This window comes from Chelmon rostratus, chromosome 23 (genome assembly GCF_017976325.1).
Source record: "Chelmon rostratus isolate fCheRos1 chromosome 23, fCheRos1.pri, whole genome shotgun sequence".
In the NCBI taxonomy this organism is placed as follows: domain Eukaryota; kingdom Metazoa; phylum Chordata; class Actinopteri; order Chaetodontiformes; family Chaetodontidae; genus Chelmon; species Chelmon rostratus.
In genome coordinates, this window is record NC_055680.1 from 9,522,070 (window position 1) to 9,544,659 (window position 22,590).

Consider the following 22,590-nt stretch of genomic DNA (forward strand, 5'->3'; position numbering starts at 1 on the left):
AAAAAAAGTCAAGAAATAGCTGGATATATTTGGAAAATATGCTTATTTGATTTCTTGCCAAGCTTTGGATGAAAAAATATATACCACTCTGATGACTGCATGATAAATATGTGGCTGGAGTCAGCAGCCTGTTAGCTTAGCATAAAGACTGCAAGCATAGGGAAATAGCTAGCATGGCTCTGTCCAAAGGTAGCAAAATCCACCTGTTGCTTACTGTTCCCAGCCAAGAAAGAAAGCCCTTAAATATCAAACTGTTCCTTTAGGTGCAGGATAAAAACAATGAGAGCTAAGACAATTGAATCTGAAGCCTCAGATACTGACTTGAAAGAAATTTAATTCGACGATAACCTGATGTGTTTGAAGGAGCCGACAGTGTATTGATGTTAAAAGGACAAAAACCTGACAAAAAGAAATTGGCCAATATGGATTTGATGTCTTTATTGTTTTTAGTGAACATAAACACTCAGGTAGTAGCATCCTGAACAACTGGAACTCAGACGACAGTAAGGGGTGCATTACAAGTGTCTAGATGAAAAAAAAAAAAAAAATCCAAAACAAAATGAAGGCATGCCTCCCTCTTTGCCCCTTGCACAAAACACTTGAATCACAATCTTTTTGCAAGTGCGTCGTCCCTAGGGGCTGCTGCGAGGGCTCTCCGAAACCTTTGTGTTAATCTCCACTGAAGAGTCTTCACCATCCGTGTTCTAGATTTAAGAGTGTTAAATCTTTGAGAAGATGTAACCCTCGGTGTCCCACTGTGCTGTGACTGGACATTCCCAGTGAGTGCCGGTGGCCCTGAACTTCTCTCATTCTGCCCGGCTCGCCGAGTCTGAAACAACGCTGAGAGAAAAGAATTCGATGCTCCTCATTCAACAAATGCTCCCTCCCTGGGTTTCGCAGAAGCAAACACATACTTGAAATTACTCCCACATACCCAGTCACAACACACACACACATACACACACATCTGCCAGCGCGTCACATCCTCATATTATTATTACACTGTACAAATTCTCTGACATTCATTCATCAGTTCGCCCCCTTCCCCAACCACTTCCTGGTTCAGTTCTCCAATTTGTAAACACTTCAGATTCGTCTGGATCAAGCTGTTCAATACACTAAACCTTCTTCTGGTATAATAACTGTAGTTTGGATGGGACTGCTTTCCTCTAAGAGCTCAGCTGTGGTAGCAGGTGGAGGCATGCTGTCACTGCACAGTCATCTTCAAGTGTGTGTGCTCAACACTCGTACTGTGGACAAACGTGGAGTCGTTGCGTGCATGCGGGATGGCGGAGGGCTCGATTTCACCTGCAGCGCCTCGCAATCGTGCCAGTGTTTGCTTGCTAATGAGGCAGCGTACACAGTTAGCTTTGCACTCTTGGGGAATAAAAGTGATCGTCTGAACAGTGTACGAAATGATCTCTGTCTGGACGTTTATAATGGGGTCAGACACTGGAATATATCTTAATGTTAATAGTCCACCAAAACTCACATGCCATAGTTTATCCGTAAAGCTACTTCCCTGTGAAGTTAAAGGATAATGCTTTGGCCCACACCTTTCCCTTCCATAACATTTTATGTGTGTGATTCACAGCCCGGCTCTAAGATCACTCTCCTGAACTGCAATTAATGTCCACTCAACCTTTTAGTTATTTAATTGAATCCATTTCAGTGACAAAATACGCTAGTTATGTTCAACTGTGCCAATAATTAGATCAATCCTTGTAAGTACTGTAGCTTATTATTGTTAGAAAGTGTGTGAGCACATGCATACATGCTGATGACAGTCTGCCGTGTTCTAGTCTCGCCTGTAGGTATCTCTATCAGCCAGAGAGGTGCGTGACCACATTATGTGCTCACACCTGGCTGTGGTGTAAAACGCAACGAGCTCCAAATGGCTTTTGGACTGTTGAATTCGCTTCTTCATATCTCTCTTTCATCCATGCCAGCTACAGCAAACAAGACCACATGGGCTCGGTCGCTGCAGCGTTCTTCTGCCAGTCACTGCAGGCAAACATCCAGTCACTTCAGCCAGACCATGCTTAGCAATGTTAATTGTTAGGAAGACACAAACACGCAGAGGTCAGAAGATGCTGCTCGGTTGTAGTAATTGGGATGACATATCCTCTAGTCGTATAATGCCCTTTAGCAATGCTTTAATCCTTTAGGAAATCAGCTAAATGCACAAAAGTGATTTGATTAAGATATGCTTTGAATACTCACACCTCCCATCTTTTTTTCCAACCTCTTTATCTCTCTCATTTTTGTTCGTCTGCCACTACAAACCCTTCCCAGATTGCCTGTGCCGTCTTCGCCGCCCTGCTCCACTTCTTCTTCCTGGCAGCGTTCACGTGGATGTTCCTGGAGGGCGTGCAGCTCTACATCATGCTCGTGGAGGTGTTTGAGAGCGAGCACTCGCGCAGGCGCTACTTCTACCTGGTGGGCTATGGAGTACCCGCGCTAATCGTGGCCGTCTCCGCGGCGGTGGACTACCGCAGCTACGGCACTGACAGAGTGTAAGTTCACTGTGAGCACATTAGGCTTCACAATCTGTCTGAATACTGAAGAACTGCTTTTCCTTTCTGCATGTAATACTCAAAAGATCACATGTAGGCACCTTTCTGAGACAGTCTTTTTAAAATAATAATTGATTTGACATTGATTTTTGCATGAAGAATTCAAACCTGTGCATTACTGTAGAGTATATAGATAAAGGGTTTGTCCACTCAACCAAGAGATCCTTTCAGAGCAGCAGAATTTACACTAATATCCATTAACTAGTCTGAAGGAGCGCTGCTCAGCCTGTGAAACAGCTATAAATGTTCCTGTGAATGAGCATTATGAAATCCTAGAAAATAACACTTAATTGTGTCAGCGTTTCCTTTTTAAACCAGAAAGCCCCCTTTATTTGCTTTCCCGGCAATGAGACCGACAGTGTAGTTTTTGGAGCTTGAACCAGACTAGGGACCAAAGGCCGGGATATCTTGACCTCTGCTGCATTGTTTTTGACAGCTCCTGTTTTGATCTGTCTCTCGTGTGTTCCCCAACTTTTTGAAAGTGAAAGGAAATGTTGCGTCAGATATTTAGGTCTGGACACCAAACTGAAGGAACTGTGAAAGTGTACACTGCTTTGTCAGTTAGAAGAGAGTTAGTGCAGGTTTCTGTAGACTTTGCCATGCAATCAACTGATATTCTACCTGCCTCTTCCTGTACACATTCACAGGGAGCAATGGGGCAATGGGGCTCAGTTTCATGTTGGCAGGAGGACCCGGTGATCGAACCACCGACCCTACCCTAAACAAGCAACTCAACAACTGAGATACAGTCGCCTCTTCCTTTTCTGCCTGTTGTTGTTGCTGAAACAATTTGTCAAAGGTGTTGAAGAAAGCAGATTAATGGAGATATTTTACCTCATGACAAGAAAATAATACTTCGCCAGTTTTGGAAAACCTGGGGATTGAGCCCACACCTTGATGTGGTGGCGTTCAGCGTGGAAACCAGGAGGCCAAAAAAAAAAAACAGTATGCTTTCCTTCCTTACAAAGAAACCCCGCAAACAACTTGACAACTGTTTGTGCTTGTTTGAGGGGCTTTAACAATCTTGCAGATGACGCTCCAATAGCTATTGCTTATCATCAACTTTTAATGAAGCAGAACGGTTACTGAAGCTGCGTACATATCCCCACTGCTGCACTGACATTGTTTTGACAGTGAAAAATGCTAACTTCAGGAGATAGTATCGCTGGGTGAATGTCGGCCTATTGTGGTTAATGTCTTAAGCATTTTAGGATGCACAAATTACAGAACGGGGATGGAGAGATGAAGAGGAAGGGGGGAGGGAGAGTGGGCACGAGCAGGGAGATGGAGAGTGAAAGAGAGAGAAAGAGACAGGAGTTTAGCAAAAAGATGGGGAGCGACAGAGACTGGCTTTTTGTATTTGCTACAGAGCCCACATAAGATATCATTTCCCATCCCTTGCCTCTGAAACACCAAGTGGTCTATAAAACAGTGTAACCCCAAGCAGAGGATCTCACTCCATTCCTCTGTTAATCTCAAACACATCTGAAAATAATGAAGACCAGCATCAGCAGTTTGCTCCTGAGATGTTTATCATGTATGGCACGCACGCACACACGCACACAAAGCAACTCATAGACAGCGCATTTGTAGATTGGCGGAGCCATAGTTCTTGGTGATGGATGAGGTGATAGCTGCCACCGCCTGAGCCTTGGCATCATGTGAATAATTAAAGGCTGCCACCGGTGGAACAATTATACGCAGCCTTTGAGGGATGAGGGAAGGGACAAAGCGTGACACGTGGTGAATAGTAGGAGGTGGGGTGGGGGTGGTGGTGGCACGTAGTCCCACCGCATTTGGGGGCCGGAGCAGTGCTATCAGGGGTGATCTCACTTTGAGGAGAAATATCCAACAAGTCGTTGTCAAAAGGCAGACCCAGGCTTAGTAGACGGCTGATGTCCCTCATAATGACATGAGCGCATAAAAAAATGCCTCAGCAGCCGGAGGGTCTGCGTTCTTGCCAAGTCACCTGTTCAAAATCTGAGATCAAATAGGAATCTCTGATTGGATTTCCATTCAGTTAGGCTCAGTGATTACTCCAGTCGTGCCCCTGAGCAAGGCACTTTGCTCCTCACAAGTCCGGCGGAGGTGCTTTGTGGTCAGCAAAATAAGGACGTAATCCTGTGTAATTCCTCCACTTTAATGAAAGCAATACATCAAACCACCTGTAGGCTCAGGGGATGGGACTGCCGTTTTGTTTCAGTAATCTAGTTGCTGTTACAGTCGACCAGTCGGCTGCTCCACTGAGCCAGCAGAATAATGGTGGGTATTATCTGAGGTTCCTATGTGTTTGCTTGTAAATACAGTCATGTTTACATTCAGTGTCTTGCACCAATATCAGTTTTTCCTCGAGGCCTAACAAACATGCTGAACGCATTCTCTTGTTAAATATTTGAAAGGCTGACTTTATTTGATTTTATTTTGGAATGAAGGAGGTAAGAATGCGACAACTATTTCAGTAGTTTTGTTCTCTTGTAATCATCTTTTTTTTAACTTTTTGCATTAATTGCTATTACAAAAAAAAAAAAAAAATATATATATATATATATACCACGGTTCTTTCAAGGTACACATCCACAAGATGGCAAGGCTACCAGAGCCGAGCCTACTGATGCATTCGGCCGTCTCTGTCTGTCACGTGATCCTCGCCTTCCACATCGCTTCTTGAGAGTTTCTAGCTACTTGTCTCTTGGTGCATTAGCTTAAAAGCATTGACAGGAAATTGTATGGTTAGGTATATTTGGTAAAACAAACACAAACGACGGGGAGCTGCTCATCAAAATATTCCTCTATAGCACCACTAGTTGTCAAGAACCTCACAGGGAAGCTTTAATCAATGTTACAAAACATTATGCACAAGTCCTCAAGATCATACTTAAAGGCAAAATGTGCCTCAGGACTTCAGACTGAATGAAAAAGATGGCAGTGATCTCCTTGATCCAGATTTTTTGCATTGCTTCACTCACTTACTTCTTCATCAGCTCACCATCACGCCAATGAAATGACTATCTCTGTTGCAAAGACGTCTTTGCAAATTAAGCCGCCTTGGCTCGAAGGACAGGCTGTATCAGATCACTGCAGATTGGTGCCACAAATGCCAGAATACTCAGCGCGAGCTGTTGGCACGAGCGTGGCTTGTGTTTTGACTGGCACGCGTTTGCGGTTTTTATTGCTTGGTTACTAAAGGAAAAGTGCACAAAGTAGTGTACCGGGAGGGGAGATGAAAGCAGACGCGCTCCAAAAAGCCAAACACAGCCATGTCACAAATGGAGAAGGTAGAGGAGTCACACACAAAAAAAAAAAAAATGAAAGCCTGCAGCTCCCACCGCCCACCACGTCTTTAAATCTTTCTATGATCTGAAGACGAAGACGGCAAAAACAAACAATAGAACCTTCAGCATAATTTATAACCGTGACGTTCAGAGCGTGCGCTTTGATGAGCTGCCAGAGTTCTGTGCATGTTGTGCATCTTTTGTTAGCGCTTGTTCACTTCTTTATGCACCCATATGTGTTTTTCTGCGTTGCCTCCTCTCATCCATTGATACAAGTGAGGGGGAGACATATCAAGTCCCAGGAACAACAAAGGAGCAGTCAATTTTTGTCCCGTCACGTCTGGTACAGTATTATCTCTTGCTTGTCAGCGAGTTTTTCGGTGACAAAAAAGTGAAACATGTACAAACTTGTCCATCACAGTTCAGGTTTTTCAGTCTGAATTCTCCGTTTGTGGGCTACCTCTTTTCGGTTTCCCTCCAAGAGAATGGGACCGAAATAGCATTCATTATATCATGGATCATTGTGTCTTGCTTTGTTTTGCTGTCACATTGTGCCTGCGTGGCATCAGAAACGGCTTTATTGTAAAAAAGAAAAAAAAAAAAGACGCCTACATTTGAATCAGAAATCACATTTCAAAGCAGCGCATCGTATTTTTGAGATGCGCGTTTTTGTATGTCAGCACTTTTTTTAACTGCAGTCAATGTCTGAAGCACAGTTGCTACGCTTCAATTTGCCTTAAAATGCTCCTGAATTGCAGCTAATTCTCCGCCACTTCCCCTCTCCGTCAGCCTCAGTGACAACGCGGCTGTATGAACTGTAATTTTCCAGTGGCCAAAAATGGAGGCGTCTATCTGCTGCAGCAGCGGAGATTAAAAGATTAATAATTCAGCCACAGGTCATGAATCAAAGGGTTTTTTTTTTTTTTCAGAGCGCTGTCACCTTCCACCGGCCTCGTTACTTCTGGTCTGTATTTAGTTTGACTCAGCTGAGAGGAACAGACTGTCTGTAATGTTTTGATATGAAGTGTGAGGTCAGGAGGGCACGTTATTTAATCCTTGACGTAATTATAGCAGTCCTGCAGTGTCATCACGGCTAACATGAGCATGTAAGACACTTTGTTGAGTGTTTTAGGACTGTGTGTGTGTGGCCATGTCTGTCAGGGTCAAGGTCGGTCCAATTCCTTCGGAGTGATACAGTGAGAATTCAAATTAGAACTAATTGAATCATCCATAAATTATCATCTGTAATGGTAATTTGCTGCACTAACCCGAGAAATTGAAACAGAATCCAACTAAAGTCTGGTCACTCTCAGCCAGGGATGGGATACTTTTCGCAGCATCCCATCCCTGTTTTTGCTTTCACTAGTGCACCTGTTTTGGTTCTGAAAGCCCAGCATCGTTGCCGTCATTGACACTAAAAGCTCCCTTTCCACCAAATTCTTCCTGCTGGTCATAATTCTTCAAGCCCCTTGTGGCGATCTGTGTTTTGAAGAGCCTATTCCTCTGTGTCACTCCAGCCTCCCACTTGATGTATATCCTCTGAACAGGAGTATGAAGCTATAACCTCAAATCTTTCTCTCTCTCCCCCCTCTCATATTCACCGTCCTCTCTCTTTCTTCATATCCTCTTTTCATCTCACTCTGTCTCTTTCACTGCAGATGCTGGCTTCGCCTGGACACCTACTTCATTTGGAGTTTTATAGGACCAGCAACCTTGATAATTATGGTAAGCGTGACCACCCCAATTCCCCGCCACCGCCCCCCTTTGCTCATTAACCCTACTTAGCCTGCGGGTCGTCGCTTAAATGGTCCACCGAGATCCCTTTTTCCAGCTCCTCTCCTCCCGCTTTTCTCTGCCCTGTTGAGCATGTATGCCACCGCCGGGCACAAAGCCGTCCAGAAAAACGAATGAGGGGTGTAGAGAATATATTGCAGTTTGTCACCCGGCTGCAGTCACCGGCTGAGACAGTTTTGGGGGACGGGGGAGGGGGAGCAGAGAAAGAGAGTGAACTCTGCTCAGTATGCAGTGTTGGAGTAATCCGCACTGCGATTATGATTGATTTTGTTCCCGTTCCAACTCGTACTCCGCTACCTTTTTCCATTTCCTCCTCGCCGGCGTGCAGGCAGCTCTGGGTGCAGATACACAAGCGTTATGCAAAGAGGGCGCACACGCTTTCTGTGTCTCTCCCAACTAGGACAGCCCTAATTTTCTTTAAAAAAAAACACACAAAACAGCCAATTTATCCATCCAACTGCTGTGTCAGGCTGGTGTTCATCTAAGTATTTAAGATAATGCCAAGCTGTAAATATCGCTTTGGCATGAGAGATGTGCTCCTGATTTTCCAAGACACAAATCAGCCATCAGTAAATCGACTTTGGTGTTCAGCTGTTAGATATCCGCAACAACTAAAAAAAAGTATAAAAAATTCTTGTCGCACAGAACCCAGAATGTGGAATTCCAACAAATAACAGAACTCTTGCCCAGCTGGATGTAAATCCAAACATGCATAATGCACTTTCATGCTCCAGTTTGGTGTAATCATTCACAATGCATCTCTGTGTCTCTCGTGACTCACTCCTTTCTTTCTTAGATTCACAAACAAGAATATCTGTGTTGGAAAGCAGGCTGGAGCTCATATCCAGCTCTGCCTCTGGGATTTTGACGAGGGTTTTTCGACAAAGATGCACTGCAAGCAGTTAAAAAGGGTTATATCTTTTTTTTTTATAATACTTATACTCATATTAACTGAATGTCACCTGTAAACACCGGTAAAGTAAATGAAACCTTGATAATTGCCGCAGTGTTTTGAAGAGTCGTTCTGAAAAGACCCACATGCCGCGACCAGATTTGACTCATTTTCTATTTCTGTGATTACTGACTCACAGAGAAAAAAGAACATAATGAGATGCGGCAGAGTGGCTCTGTTAAATGTAAGTTTTTTTGATATCCAGCAGACAAACAAGGCCGTTTTTATTTTTCTTGCTAATTACAATGTGTTTGGCGAACGCAGGTGCAAAAGTTCACCTCCTCTTGTGTTTGTTTTTCAGTTTTATTTCACAGTCTTTTTTTTATTTTTTTATGTGAAATCTGGAGCAAACACTTGAGCGGGGAGGTGAATTAAAAAGTGTCCTATTTTATGGCAAACGGGGCCCATCAATTTGTTAATACAATGATAAACCACCCATTAAAAGCTGTCTTTGCTTGCGATGTGATGGGAGCATGATATTATAAATGCTGAAAGTTCCTCAAGCATTTGACAAGCATTTCAACCAACACCAAATACTTTTTTTTTTCTTTCCCCCAGATGTAGAAAGTGTAGAAGAAAACGAATGCAGCAGCAGTGGCAGTTATTCCCTGTGGTTGCCTCTAAGTGTGAATATGATGAGACAAGTGTGAATAAGTCAGATGGAAAGGCTCCCTCATACAAGTATGCAGCTGTCTTGTCTCACCGTTCCCTGTTTAGTCTGTTGTACCACCATAGAGGTTTCATAGGATTTTGCGCTCTGTTTGGCAAAGTGGGAAACCAAGTCTGGCTGCGGCGTTCCAGCTTTGTGCTACAAAGTGCTCTGATTTAAAATGAATGGAACTGAAACAGGAAACATACAAGCTTCATTCCCCCTCTCTCTCTCTCTGTCTCTCTCTCTGCCTCTGAATCTCTGTCTGTCTCTCAGCTCAATGTGATCTTCCTGGGCATCGCACTCTACAAGATGTTCCATCACACGGCCATCTTGAAACCAGACTCTGGTTGCCTGGACAACATCAAGTAAGAGCACTCGGATCACAGCGATATCCATTAAAGCCCTCCCGAAATAGCACATCCTTGTGACGTTTTGTTACAGATGGAAAGAATGTTTCAGTACGAGCGTGTCAGCCAACAGTTGAATTGTACGTGGTTTGACTCGGCTTGAGCTGACTTTTCCTCCTGTTTCCTTCAGTTTAATGAATCCCCGGTTAAAGAGCGACGTTTTGGATGGTGCTCTGTATTCAAGCTGGTGTTCCCGAGCAATTTACTTTATCTTGCCTCCTTCTTTGATATTTTGAAACCTCATTAAAAGCACTTAAGGTTGTGAACATCCAACCCAAGGGTCCGGGAGTCTGAGCCTACAAGGTAAGCACCTCCCATTATGCTGAAAGGTTGTGTCAGGCAGGGTTAAAATCAAACAGGTATTCGCTCGCGTCTCCGTCATTATCTGAAGAACACTGTTCACAAGAAAAGGCCAGGAGACAATCTGACAGACCTGACCCGGTGTTATCTGGGTGTCAACATGCCGCGGATGAATATTCATATCGTGTGTGTGTGTGTTTCATGTGTGTTTGAATCTGTTTATCAGCCTATGCCTGGCTGCTTTCAGATAAAATGAAAGCTTAAGGGATAATAATGATGATAAAACTCAGTTTCTTTGGTGTTTGCAGGTTTGCCAGTACAAGCTGAAATACCTTGCTGTACATGTGCTGTACAGGTGAAATTAATTTCAGTTTTGCAAAGGTAATTGAATTTTCAGCTGGTTTAAAATAGGTTTACTTAAGGCGAGATATTTAGAGGTGAAACATGTTTGTGCACATGCAGTAAATATACATACAGTACATGTCCTACAGTGGTTTTGCATGGTTTATCTTATTTATTGTGTATTATAAACAATGCTGCTTGTTTTCCAGTAATTTGAGAGTACAAACTCTGTGAAATGACCCTAATGTTCACAAGCTAACAAGCTAACAGAACAGTGAGCTGATAGAAAGCAACATGCTTTGTATCATGGTGTTGCAGTGTTGGCTGATCATTGTCTCTGGGTTCGTCAGGACGTCATGTAGTCATGTGATGCATTGTTACTATAGCTTTAAATACCAAAGCTGCTTGGTTCGGTTACACTTCTAAAAGTTTCATCCAGACGTCTGGCTCGATATGAAAAAATAGTTTTTAGAAGTTGCTTTAAAGGTCTCTTTACCCTGTAGAATGACACAGCATTTTCTGTCATTGTCTTTGACGTAAGCTCCAGCTACCTGGGCAGGGCAGACTCGTTCTGCAGATGGTGTAAAGTTGTTTTGCTGCCTGTTTGCTATGATGGATAAGGGTCTCTGCTCTGTTTTTGCTGTCTGCCTCGTTTTTTTGAAGCCACTCTGGACACATTAGTCTACTTTATGGCCGGCGTTCTGGCTATTTTTTGTGGCATCACATCACTGGTTGTGTCTCAGCACAGTGGCCCTGTCTGCCCCGCTCCCCTCAGCACAGTGATACACACATAAAAAAACAATCTTCTCCGAGCATGACATAGCCCGCTCTGGCTGCGCCACGGCACACTGTACTGTGCAATGTGTTTTTCCATCACACATTCACTGCAGGATGTGCCTGAGCCAAGCCGTGGTTTTTAAGTGCTGCTTTTGAGCAGGGCCACAGTGTCCCCTGGACTTGCATTACGTTCACCTCAAGGTCACATGTAGTCGGAAGGCGACAAAGATGTTTAGCGAGATTTGTCACATGTGAGAAACACAGAAGTTACTGTGTTTTGCAGTTTTGTTTTCTTCCTGTGAATGAGGTAGTTGCCAGTTGCATGAGCTCTTTGTAAGTGCAGACTGACCCCTGTTATAATGTCAGTGCTCAGTGCACATGTCTGCATTCCTAAATTAAAAAGTTTGTACCATATGAAGTAATTCTTACACAGAGTTTAGTTTTTACTATAGATGTACAGTACGCCCAGAAGCTGACAGAACTGACAAAACGTTAGCTTGCTAATGCATGACCCATTTAGAGTGAAGAGTAGAAGAAATGCGAAATGAGGTCGACACGTCTGACCTGATGCGTGATCAAGGGCTGTTTGATGGAAACTGCACAGATTTTCAATTACAGTTCATCAAAATAACACAAAATAAATTACAAAACACTAAACCAGTGCAGCTTGAGTACAGACCATAAAACATCAGCTAGAATGATTGGGTTTTTTCCAACTCATTCTCAACTGTAAGACTACTCCTAACTCTCAATTTCCCATCTATGCACATGTAAGTAGAACCAAGAAATACGTTCAAGTACGAAGGACCGTAGTCAAGTTTAACATATCATGCCCTTCTCGAACTGTTATGTCTGGAAGCTTACAGCTCTGGATGCGACAGTGACTTCCTCTTACTGTAGGTGATTGGTTTTAGACGGTGTTACAGATGTTTCCCAGCAGCTACAGTATTCTTACATTTTAACAGTGCAACCAAAATTAGCAGATAACTGGTTTGAAAGTAGCCAGTAGTTAGTAAGAACTTGTGAGGAACCACAAACTTTATGGTTTATGAAAAGCTGGTGCAACTGAGTCCTGATTCAGCTGTTCATAAAGCTGACAGAAGCCTCCCCAATGCCTGCTCTGCTCCTTTCTTCAGAGCTATAATGATGTCCTATACTCGCCTGCTTTGTTAATGATAATATGGTAATCCAAATTTGACACCTCCTATGGTGGCCACATGGTGACAGTCGTTCATTGTCACCTCGTTCCTCCAAGTTTTTCATCATATTCTGTGAAATACAGCAGGCTACATGTTTCAGTCCTGTTTCGTTCTAGTGCGTAGCAGAGAAAATGTGAATCAGCAGTATGCACTTTGCAGCAGTGAAAGAACTGAAAATGCGTTATGGCTGGAGGATTGTGTTGCAGCTGCAGAACGTGTTGACACAGCCAGCGAGGTCAGCCAGCGAGGCTTGACTTGTAAACGATATGAATACAGGTTTGTGCTTTCGGATCGCCTTTGTACAGTGAAGTATGTCGCCTTTAACGATGCCAGTCCTACTCTGTGGCAGCACTGTCGGGACTCTGCTCACAGTGTGTATTCTGATCAGCAGCAGGTCCAGCATGTCCACGTTTACACTCAGACATATGTCCAAACTGGGTAATGCACAGTCCTAATCTCAAACATGGTTGTTTAAGCACAGGCAGAAATACAGGCAGACCACATGCAGCACCTTGATTGGCTGTCTAGATTATATACTGAGGCTTGTTGTGGGAATCGATTGCGATGCAGAGCTCTTTGATAGAGCCTCAGACTGGACCAGAACAGCAGGTGCGTTGAGCACAGCACTGATCCAAAGTACTGTACACATTTAAAAACTTGCTCTGGCATAAAAATACAATATAATTTGTAATACCTTTGCTTTGGTTGTCTTTAAGTTTACACTTCCTAGTTTGCTTTGGCAGACTGCTGTGGTCAACATTTTCAGGGTCAAGTTATATATGTTAGCCATCTTTTTGCAACACACATGATACATTGCATGGTTTGCTCTGCAGCAAAGTATTGACTGCTGGAGTTCTCAGTGTCATATGATATATTACACTGGCCTCCCGTAATGCAGCAAACAACTGACCGGCTGACCCCGGGTCTTACTGACTTGGAAACAGCCTGCAATGTTTCAGTTGGCCATTGGAAAACGGTATGGAGCTGCGCCGCCTTGGTCAGTCCTCATTCATCTGACACAGTTTTTAAGTCAAGACCCATTACTCAACACATGGCTGCACAAACCCATTCAGAAGACTGGCTTTGTAATGTTTGGCTTAACAATGCTGCTTAGCCAAACGTGTCCTGCCATCGCCCTTGAGTGCGACTGTTTCATCAGAAACGAGCCATAATAGGTAGGTATGATGAAAATGAAAATATTTCACTGTCTAACATGGACTGGAATACAATTCATTTGATCCTTGTGTTTTTCTTAACACTGCAGAATATCAAAGCCAGATATTTGTCCAGTCTGGTGTGGCAGTCAGTGTAGCCCTCACTGTTCCAGTTGATTCAAACAAAATAGCCTCTAAACATCACAGTTGATGTTATCAAGGTGAACCGGTTTGATGACTGTGATACTGCAGGTTAATCAAGTCAATTTAGCTTAGTTTAATGAGGTGTGTCTTCTTTTTTTTTCCTTATCTTTCTGCCATTTGGTTCCTCTTTATGGTCTGATGTCACGTTTTCTGTTCAGATTTCATCATGCCGCCTTGTTTTAATATGAACGTTTCATCTCTCTTTCACTGTGTATCTCTTTCTCTGCTTTTCTTCTTTTGATTAGCACTCACATCCTGCCTTTTTATCTTATGCTGTGATCTTTAACATCGTTCTGTTTTTCACCTTCCCTTTTCTTTTTTTCTTCCCCCTCTTCGTTTTAGCTACCGTTATTATGATGGATGTGTTATTGTAGAATGGCACTGGTAAGGCGCAGCATTTCTCAGTAGAGGGTGTAGAATAAAATTGATATTGTGTTTGACGTGTTTTTTCCCTCATCACCCCATAATGGAGACAGCGGCTGACGCTGCCTTGTGATTCATGGGTCGGAACATGACTTTTGCACCATTGTGACTTAAATACCAAGCTCGCTTCTGAATACAGTATATTTAGAACACTGATGGACTGAGCCTTTTTCAGAGAAAGGTCTGAATTGTGGCTTGCGTAGCTACCTCCCCCTGCAGATAGGAAACTTCAAATGAAATATGCTAATGAGGATGATGTCAAAGATAAAAATGTCTCTGCCACCATCAAAAACTTTCCGCCATTGATGTCTTAAACAGTTGGAGGTGATTAGCATTTTGAGCATACCTTTGCTTAAATAATTAACACTCTGTCAGGTTGATCACAGCTCTTCCTCTCTCCCTCCCAAGAAACTGCCTATAAAATGACTTCATAGAAATTTGAATTGACCAATTGCAATCTCATACATAAATGATCTCCGACATTGCAGTGAATGGCACCTCTGCAAATTAAGCCATTTTGAAGGAAATTGGCGGTAATTTCATGCCACAGTCTGAAGTAGTTCTCTGCCTAAAATTGCTCATTTTGGGTTTTTCTTTTCGACAATTAGCACAATAAAGCGTCTCTAACTTTTTTGTGCTTCGAAAGCCTAGAGGTGCTCCGCTGCAGCCCCCAGGGATGGATAGTATATCTGTATACTGCACAGCCATTCAGCTCGATCTATGGTTTTGTGACAAGCTGAAGTACCTCTATTGCTTTGATGCTATCTTAGACACTCTAAAAAAAAGATTTAAATACACATTTAATGAGAATTATTCCAACTTGATTTGCTTTACACTTTACGTAAACAACAACATAAACAATTATAAACTTAATGATGCCAGAAATATGAACTGAGAGGTTCTGTAACTGTTATTCTATAGCTAATATTAGCTTTCAAGCATTCAACAGTTCTGACAGGATAAAACTCAACCGAAACGCGCCCTCTTCATTTGGAAGTGAGCCACTATGCTTTTCAGCGACTGTTATGCAGTCTCAGAAGTTTTGCCTCAAGGCTCCTTTCATGCAGCTCTCAAATTCATCCTCATATTTATCTGATAACTCCAGAACAAGATAAGCCATGTGCGATATGAGTCGTAGCCTCTTCATATCCTGTCCTCTTGGACGCATTTCTTATGACCTCTTGTGTCTCTATCATCCACCATTCTTTGAACAGAGCTGCCGCCACTAGTTAGAGGACAATATTTTGTTCTCTTTGTGCCCACTGCTTGTGTTTCTGTGTCCATTCCGGGGGCATTCGCCTTGATGAAGTACCTCTCCCACCAGGTCATTAAGACAGCCCTGGGAAAATTATGTTTAATGGTTGCCCCGGTGAATTCATAAATCATTTATTTCGCCGCACACCTGGCCCATTTATAACGGCTTAAATGCGAAGGTCTGCCAGCATTTATGAGGGGAGCTACAGTAGATGCTTCTGTGAAGCTAGATAATTATGGTTATCACCTGTAAATCACTAACAAATCCCTTCCCAAAATGTATGAATGTCTGGCCTTGATGTCTGGATGTGGATGCTGTGAATGTAGCTTTGCTCTCCACTGCCAAAATAAGCCATCGTCCTTCCTTTTGTATTGTTTCCCTCTTAATGTCTACATTTGTACTTTTTTTCACCACACATTTAGGATGACACCTCTTTGTCATGAGATTTGATGTATTTCTGCCTGTTTTCATTTTGGTTTTTTGTTCTTGTCATATTGCTCAGCTACCAGGATTATGAAGCAGAGATCAAGTAAGACAAAATTGGAAGGGGCCATTTTCCCACAATGCCATCTTTCATTCACTCCTCCATATGAACAAATCTGCACCCAAATCCATCTAGCTGCCTCCCTGAATCATTAATGTGATTTATTGCGGAGTACTCACTCATGTTGAAGGCCGCACTAGTGTGCACACCGCACTCCCATCTTAGACATACATCGCCGACAGATGTGACAAGCAAGATTAGTTTTAAATGGCACCTGTATCTTCACTGTGCACTCAATGGATATATTAGTACTGTCATGTAGATACAGCACTCACATTTGCCACTTCATTGTATTTTTTTGTTCTATCTATATCCAATTTGTGTAAGCACATGAGGGCACTAATTTCATGAATCAAGGTGTAAGGCAGTGGTTCCCAACCAGAGGAACTCTTACCTCAGGTTGTACTTCTGCACTTGCTAGAAGCCTGCTTTTGTAGATTGTTGAGGAGCTCAAGTCTTAAAAAAAAATAAAAATATGCAATTTAGTTTAAAAATATATCTACTCATTGAGTCAGAACCAAGCGGCAAACTCTGGAGCTAAAAAATGAATAAAAAATTGCAGTTCCTCAAACGGCCACTTGAGGCTGTCTCCAAAAGCGAGTGAATTCCCATAGACCCCCATATTAAAATGACCAGCTTTACAGCAGAAATAAACATATTTACGACCTGTGCCACATTTTCAGTTATAAATAACAGTCCACAAAGAACAACTAAGGCCTTCATCAAGTTTAGACTGAAACGTTAGCCTTAGCAGTTATATAAACAGCCATGATTCTGATCGACCTCGCCGTGTTGTTCATAGCAGCTGTAGGTCAACCTCTGTCCAATGCCTCCAACTCTCAACACTAATATTCATTTGAGTTGCATTCATCTGGAAGGTAGAATACTGAGATATAACCAACCACTGACGTGCGCAAAAGCAGGGAAGTTTGCCGTTATTTTAGACAGTCAGGTATTGTTTGCGCAATACTGAATCACTGTTACCTGATTATTCTCGTGCGCATAATTGTGCTTTGACAAAACGTGCCACACTCAAATTAGAGGCTGCAGAAGGAAAACTGCCTCCCTCAGACGGCTGTAAGAGGATTTAATCAACTCAAAGGGGAGATCTTCATACATGCGGTTGAAAGATGCTGGCATGCATCAGATATTAATCTGAACTGCGCCTCGCCTACTGCGGTGCAGGGGAGTCACCAAAATGCCAAAAGGGTGCAGGTGAAGAAAAAGTGCCACTTCTCTGCTCGCATGAAGATAGAGCCCTTCATTCTAAATAGACTCTGAAGGACATTTATCTGAGTTCAACCTTTCAGCTTGAGTAAGAATTTACAAGACACCTATCCCAGCCCTCAGGCAATAGAATCCAACATGTAATGTACTCATGTAAATAGTCTTCTAATGAAAATGCCATGTTTGTTACCCTCCCATTTGACGGACCTCCATTATCATATATGTGAATCTGCAGTTTTATGATCATCTCTGGCTTTTCAAACAGCCAATGGAGTCGCTTGAAAGAGGGCAAGTAAGGAGGGGGAAAGGTATCTTTGGAAAGTGAAAATGAAGATTAAATCCACTGTCATTACTCACCAGCCTCTTCTTCCTCCTCATTTGTTTTGTGCCTTCTCTCCCCTCTAATAGGAAAACCTTGATTTTCAACTGTGGACTGAATGACCTTAAACTGATCTTTTGGATGTTTTTTTATTCAGTAAATTTTTGGCTTTTAAATCAGCCAAACTGTATTTTCGCTCAGAATGTTGTTTTGGTGCATTTGACACTGCTTCTTTTGAATGAAATAACTATGTCAGATGATTTGTAAGACGGCTGTTTGTTCATATTCCAGATCATGGGTGATCGGCGCCATCGCCTTGCTCTGTCTTCTGGGCCTGACCTGGGCCTTTGGCCTGATGTATGTCAACGAGAGCACGGTGGTCATGGCCTACCTGTTCACCATCTTCAACTCCCTGCAGGGAATGTTCATCTTCATCTTCCACTGCGTCCTGCAGAAGAAGGTATGGACTCACTCTCAAGATGTGCTGTGTGAAATTGTGTGATGTGACATCAGTTGACTCGCATGTCATTAAATCCATTTCATGCGTCAGCGAGTCTGCCAGAAGAGCATCTCCCAAAGCATGAAATGGCGTGAAGATTTGGTCTGATGGGTGGCTCGTACGTGCTGTACCTGTGCTTTTATTCCAAACAGGTGCGTAAGGAGTATGGAAAATGCCTGCGTACTCACTGCTGCAGTGGAAAAAGCGTGGACAGCTCCATCGGCTCTGGAAAAGGCACCGCCTCTCGTGCTCCAGGACGCTACTCTACGGGGTCACAGGTGGCGCCGCACTTCTTCTTCTTCTTCTTCATGCTGCCCTTTCTTTTCTTTCTTTCCATTCTTTACAAAGCTCATTTGGTTTTGGAGCACCGCTGAATTTTATCTCTAAGTCGTCAGCCTGTACAGCCGGTAGCGAGGACAACTTGTTCCCAGATAATCATCTGTGACATAACGCAGATGTGCGCCTCCCTATAAAACAAATGAGAAGAGATTTTAAAGGTGACTGTGTACGTATGCATGATAGATTTCAAGGAAGTGCAGCATATGTCCTTGTTTGGGAGCAGGAAAAAGTAGTGCTTGTTGAGCTAAACATTCTCTAAGTACAAGAAGGCGGTCTGCAATTCATTTTCACTTGAGCAGGCTGCACATTGGTTCAGCGACACTGACTGAAGTGTTGGCTCAGGCCTTGTGAGGAATTGCTCACAAATGCAGATTTGATTGTCTCTGCCAAAATATGTGAATTCTCTGTGTGTAAGTGGGGAGTCTCCCTGCAAAGTAAATTCTTAATGGATTCCTCCCACATTGACACGAAGTATAGGATGTATTGGCATGGTACACTATAATTGAACATCATATCCATATTCTAAAGAGTGTGATTTCCTTCCAGTGTTCAATTATAAATAGTCCTTAGAGTCAAGCATGCAGTGGCAGCCCACGATACAGGCTGGATTCTGCCTACAGATCAAAGTGTTTAATTATACACAGTGCTTTGACGAGATGGCTCTAACCTCACGCTCGATCGCTCTATATGAGCAAGACAGGAATGGAAACACTCACTAAGACGCGGTTGTTTATTGCTAACTCTGGATGAATGTGTAATCAGCAAAGTACATTCGAACCCGCTGGCTATGAATGGTTTTTATCCGTCCAAAAAACATGAAGAAACAGCAGTGTCACTTTCAACCCATCTGTGCCTCCAGTGCTGGGGACGACATGATGTACAATATGTTAATGAGATCAGCTGTGTCAGTGTATGTAGCTGTCAGAGTGTTTGAGCCGTGAGTCACCTGGGGTTGACACAGAAGTGCCTAAAACGACGCGGCCGCCTCGAGAGTGCGTTATTGATCCCCTGCGTGGGCATTTTTCACATCATTTATGATGCGATGATTAAGCTTGCGTGAATAAAAACTTGTTCGAGGTCTGAGTGTCACCCTTAAATGGAAAATTTCAGGAGGAGATTAGCTGAGGTGCTGTGGCAGTTGCTCCAACTTCATTTCATAACTTAATTACGCTGAAACCTGTCTGAGGTGTTGGAGGCATTCATAGAAAAGCAGTTCTTAAAAGCTTCTCTTCACTGCACTACTTTACTCTTAAACCTGTCCTTTTAAGCTTGGACCCTGCTATTATGTTATACAATAAATTGCTTTAATAGCAGTGTAAAGATGATACTTTAATGCAATGTTATTATTAAAGATAGAAGTGATGACCGAAAGTGCAAAAATAAGACCTCGGTTGCAATAAACAGGCAGTATTCTTTGAGTGAAGCATTTCATAACGAAACGTTTTGTACATTATTTTCTTTTCACCGTCACCAAACCCGTTATATATGAATCTGAAATCTTCTGCCAAGTCCCTCTGGCACAGGATGGAAAGCAGTCAGTTCTGTGGTTGGATATCCAGACCCTTAGCTTCTGCAAACGCCCGTGGGACTCTATCATAATTAACCAGGATGAACCCTCTTGGATTGAGCCTTTGCAACCCGAGACACTGATTCGGAGAGCTTGACTGATGACTTTATTATTGACTTCACCTATCCCAGCACTAATGCTCATCTTTAATTGAAGGTTACTTATCCCCACAGCTGACATGGTTCATGGTTTAAATGCTAGATTAAAAAGCTGATAGTCTCTTCTTTTTTTTTTTTGCCTTCATATCTCAGCCTTTATTGTGTTAAAAAGTAGGTGACTGGAAGAAATACGAGTAAAACCTCCAAGTGCAGACTCTTTCTTTTCAGCCATGCTACCGAGAGTTCAGAGCGAATGTCCTGATGTGTTTTGACGTGTTGTTTGTCTCTGCAGAGCCGCATCCGTCGAATGTGGAATGACACAGTCAGAAAACAGTCCGAGTCCTCTTTCATGACCGGTGACATCAACAGCTCCGCGTCACTCAACAGAGGTATTTGGATCTGCAGCAAACATTTACTTGAATGGCTCCTCAACACACCGGCCCTCACCTTTGACTTCATGACTAATGCAAGACACATTTTTTCACAAAAGCTTCACTTTTTACCTGAAATGTTGTTAAAGTTGCTTTCCACTTAATGTCACACACGGGCTGTAGAGTATAAAAATCCTTCTCTTTTTTCAAGCTTTCGACAAAGACAGGACGCAACATGTCAAATCAATACAAGGCAGTCATTTCACAGAAGTTTGCCTCAGATACTCCAAATTATTAAAATTCCAACCAAAAGAAGCGTCTTTCTACGCAACTCTCAATTATCACCAAATACTGAAGCAAGTTCTGATGCCTCAGAGCTGCTATCAATAGCCACGTAATGCTCAAATAGCTGGATGTGTTTGTCAACATTTTTGCCTGGATGAAAGAGAACGTGACTGTGAATACAAGGCATTGATTGAAAGGACAAAATCCTCCTTCGGTGTCACGCTGCTGCCGAAAATTGCTCATTACATCTGTTATTTTGAAGCGTCAACAAATCATTTCGACCGTTGAGCAATTTAAAGGAGTATACAAAAAGGATTCCATTTAATGTAAACGATAAAAAACAGCATGATTGAGTAAATGTGCATGCATTTGATCAGATTGTTTCTGAAAGCCCCCCTCCCCCCACCAGCAGTGCAACATCATGCCATCTGACTTCAAAAACCTTGCAAAAACTGGGTACACTCTCAAAAAAAGTGCTGAATAATAATCTAAAAAATCAATTCACTGGAATTCGCGCTCAGAAACGCATTAATAAAAAGTGTTTTGCCATAATGCATTTGACAGCAGCGCAGTGAAGGGAGTGAACTTCCGAGTCTCTCGGGTTACACAGAAAATAGACACCAGACTGCATCTGACATCAAGTAGTGAGTCCAGGCTGGCATCCCTCCCCAACAATCTCCCTACTCATCGCATCTCTTGATGGAGGGCTCAAGTTCTACACTGCTCGCTCTCTAAATTCGCTGTGGGCGCCTGCTTGCGTAGACACTAATGCATAGTTACAATGATGGATTATTGTTCGACACAGGGAGGAAGTGTCAGGATCTCAATAATTAGGCACTCAGCTTAACAGCATCAACAGACAGACTTTATCCATTGTGGAGAGGCTGAATTTAGGCAGTAGGTCGGATGGTGAAGAAAAGCCTACATGGATCTTCCATAAAGGCAGAAGGCGGAGATAGAAATTATTAAGACAGTGTTACACCCCTGGCTTCTTACCAGGCTGGAACCGATGGAGACAACACTCGCAAGAGCTCGAGAGTGTTTCACCATCATAAGCAGAATCAGAGGGAACAGATGCAAACAGAATTGCACTTATCTGTGGCTGCGCCTGTGTTGTTATTAAGGAATTATGTGTCGAGGGGTGAATATTTGCAGAGGGAGGGGAGAAGCAGCCCCTCACCACCGCCATCGGCTACACCCACCCTCGCACCTGAGCGGGAGCTGGCAGCTGACACTCTCGCTGCGCTCTCCTCGAGATGCAATCATCTCGATGGGGCTGCATGTTCAATTTATCGCTGCATTCAAGATTATTGCACCACACAATCAGTGTGGTTTTGGAAATTGTCCAATTTATCAAACGCAGACACATTAAGTGGGGGTGCTGTCATTGGAAGAATGCAATGCTTATGGAATACGCTGTAATTAGGGCAAGCGGCGACAGCGACAACAAATTACTGTTTTTGTTGTTTTTTTCAATCAAAACAACATTCTGATTCCCAAGCGAAATTATAATATGCCTAATTAATACTAAGCTCAAACAAAGACTTTTAAGAATGCAGAAACATTAGCCTAATCAGCTTCTTTTAAAATTTCATTAAGGAGAGTCTTCCAACACAGAAAACACTTCTGCAATCAGAACGCCGTCAGAAAGTTTAAAACCAAGTTTTGAAAAGACGGGGGGAGTCACGAGGTAATATGAAAATCTTTCACCATTGGTATGACAGATTCAGAGCATTACAAAAGAACAGTACACTCTGCCAGAGGATCTAATTGCTGTGTACTCATACCTCAGATAAAAGATGTTTACCCGCTCTGGCACGGTGCATAGTGGAAGCACACACATGTATCGCCTTCATAAGTCTTGAATTTGGCTGCCTTAAAAATAATAGCATCATATCATGTTGACAGGGCAGAAAAAAAAAACTAAAATCTTGTAAACAGGAAATGAATGCGAGTCACAAATATTTTCAGCATACTTGATATTCCGCATAATGTATTCAAACACTTGAAAATAAATTATTTTTATCAACAGCG

The 22,590-nt window shown here is 42.8% G+C and overlaps 1 protein-coding gene across 1 annotated transcript in view; it reads left to right on the forward strand.

Moving 5' to 3' along the window:
- Positions 1-22,590, forward strand: part of LOC121626796 (adhesion G protein-coupled receptor L3-like) — a 149,181-nt gene that overhangs the window by 120,815 nt on the left and 5,776 nt on the right. Inside the window, exons 15-21 of the mRNA XM_041965475.1 lie at positions 2,296-2,516; positions 7,507-7,573; positions 9,520-9,611; positions 15,810-15,836; positions 17,689-17,857; positions 18,049-18,174; positions 20,193-20,289. Of these exons, the coding sequence (XP_041821409.1) occupies positions 2,296-2,516; positions 7,507-7,573; positions 9,520-9,611; positions 15,810-15,836; positions 17,689-17,857; positions 18,049-18,174; positions 20,193-20,289 (799 nt within the window). The remainder of the gene's footprint in view (positions 1-2,295; positions 2,517-7,506; positions 7,574-9,519; positions 9,612-15,809; positions 15,837-17,688; positions 17,858-18,048; positions 18,175-20,192; positions 20,290-22,590) is intronic.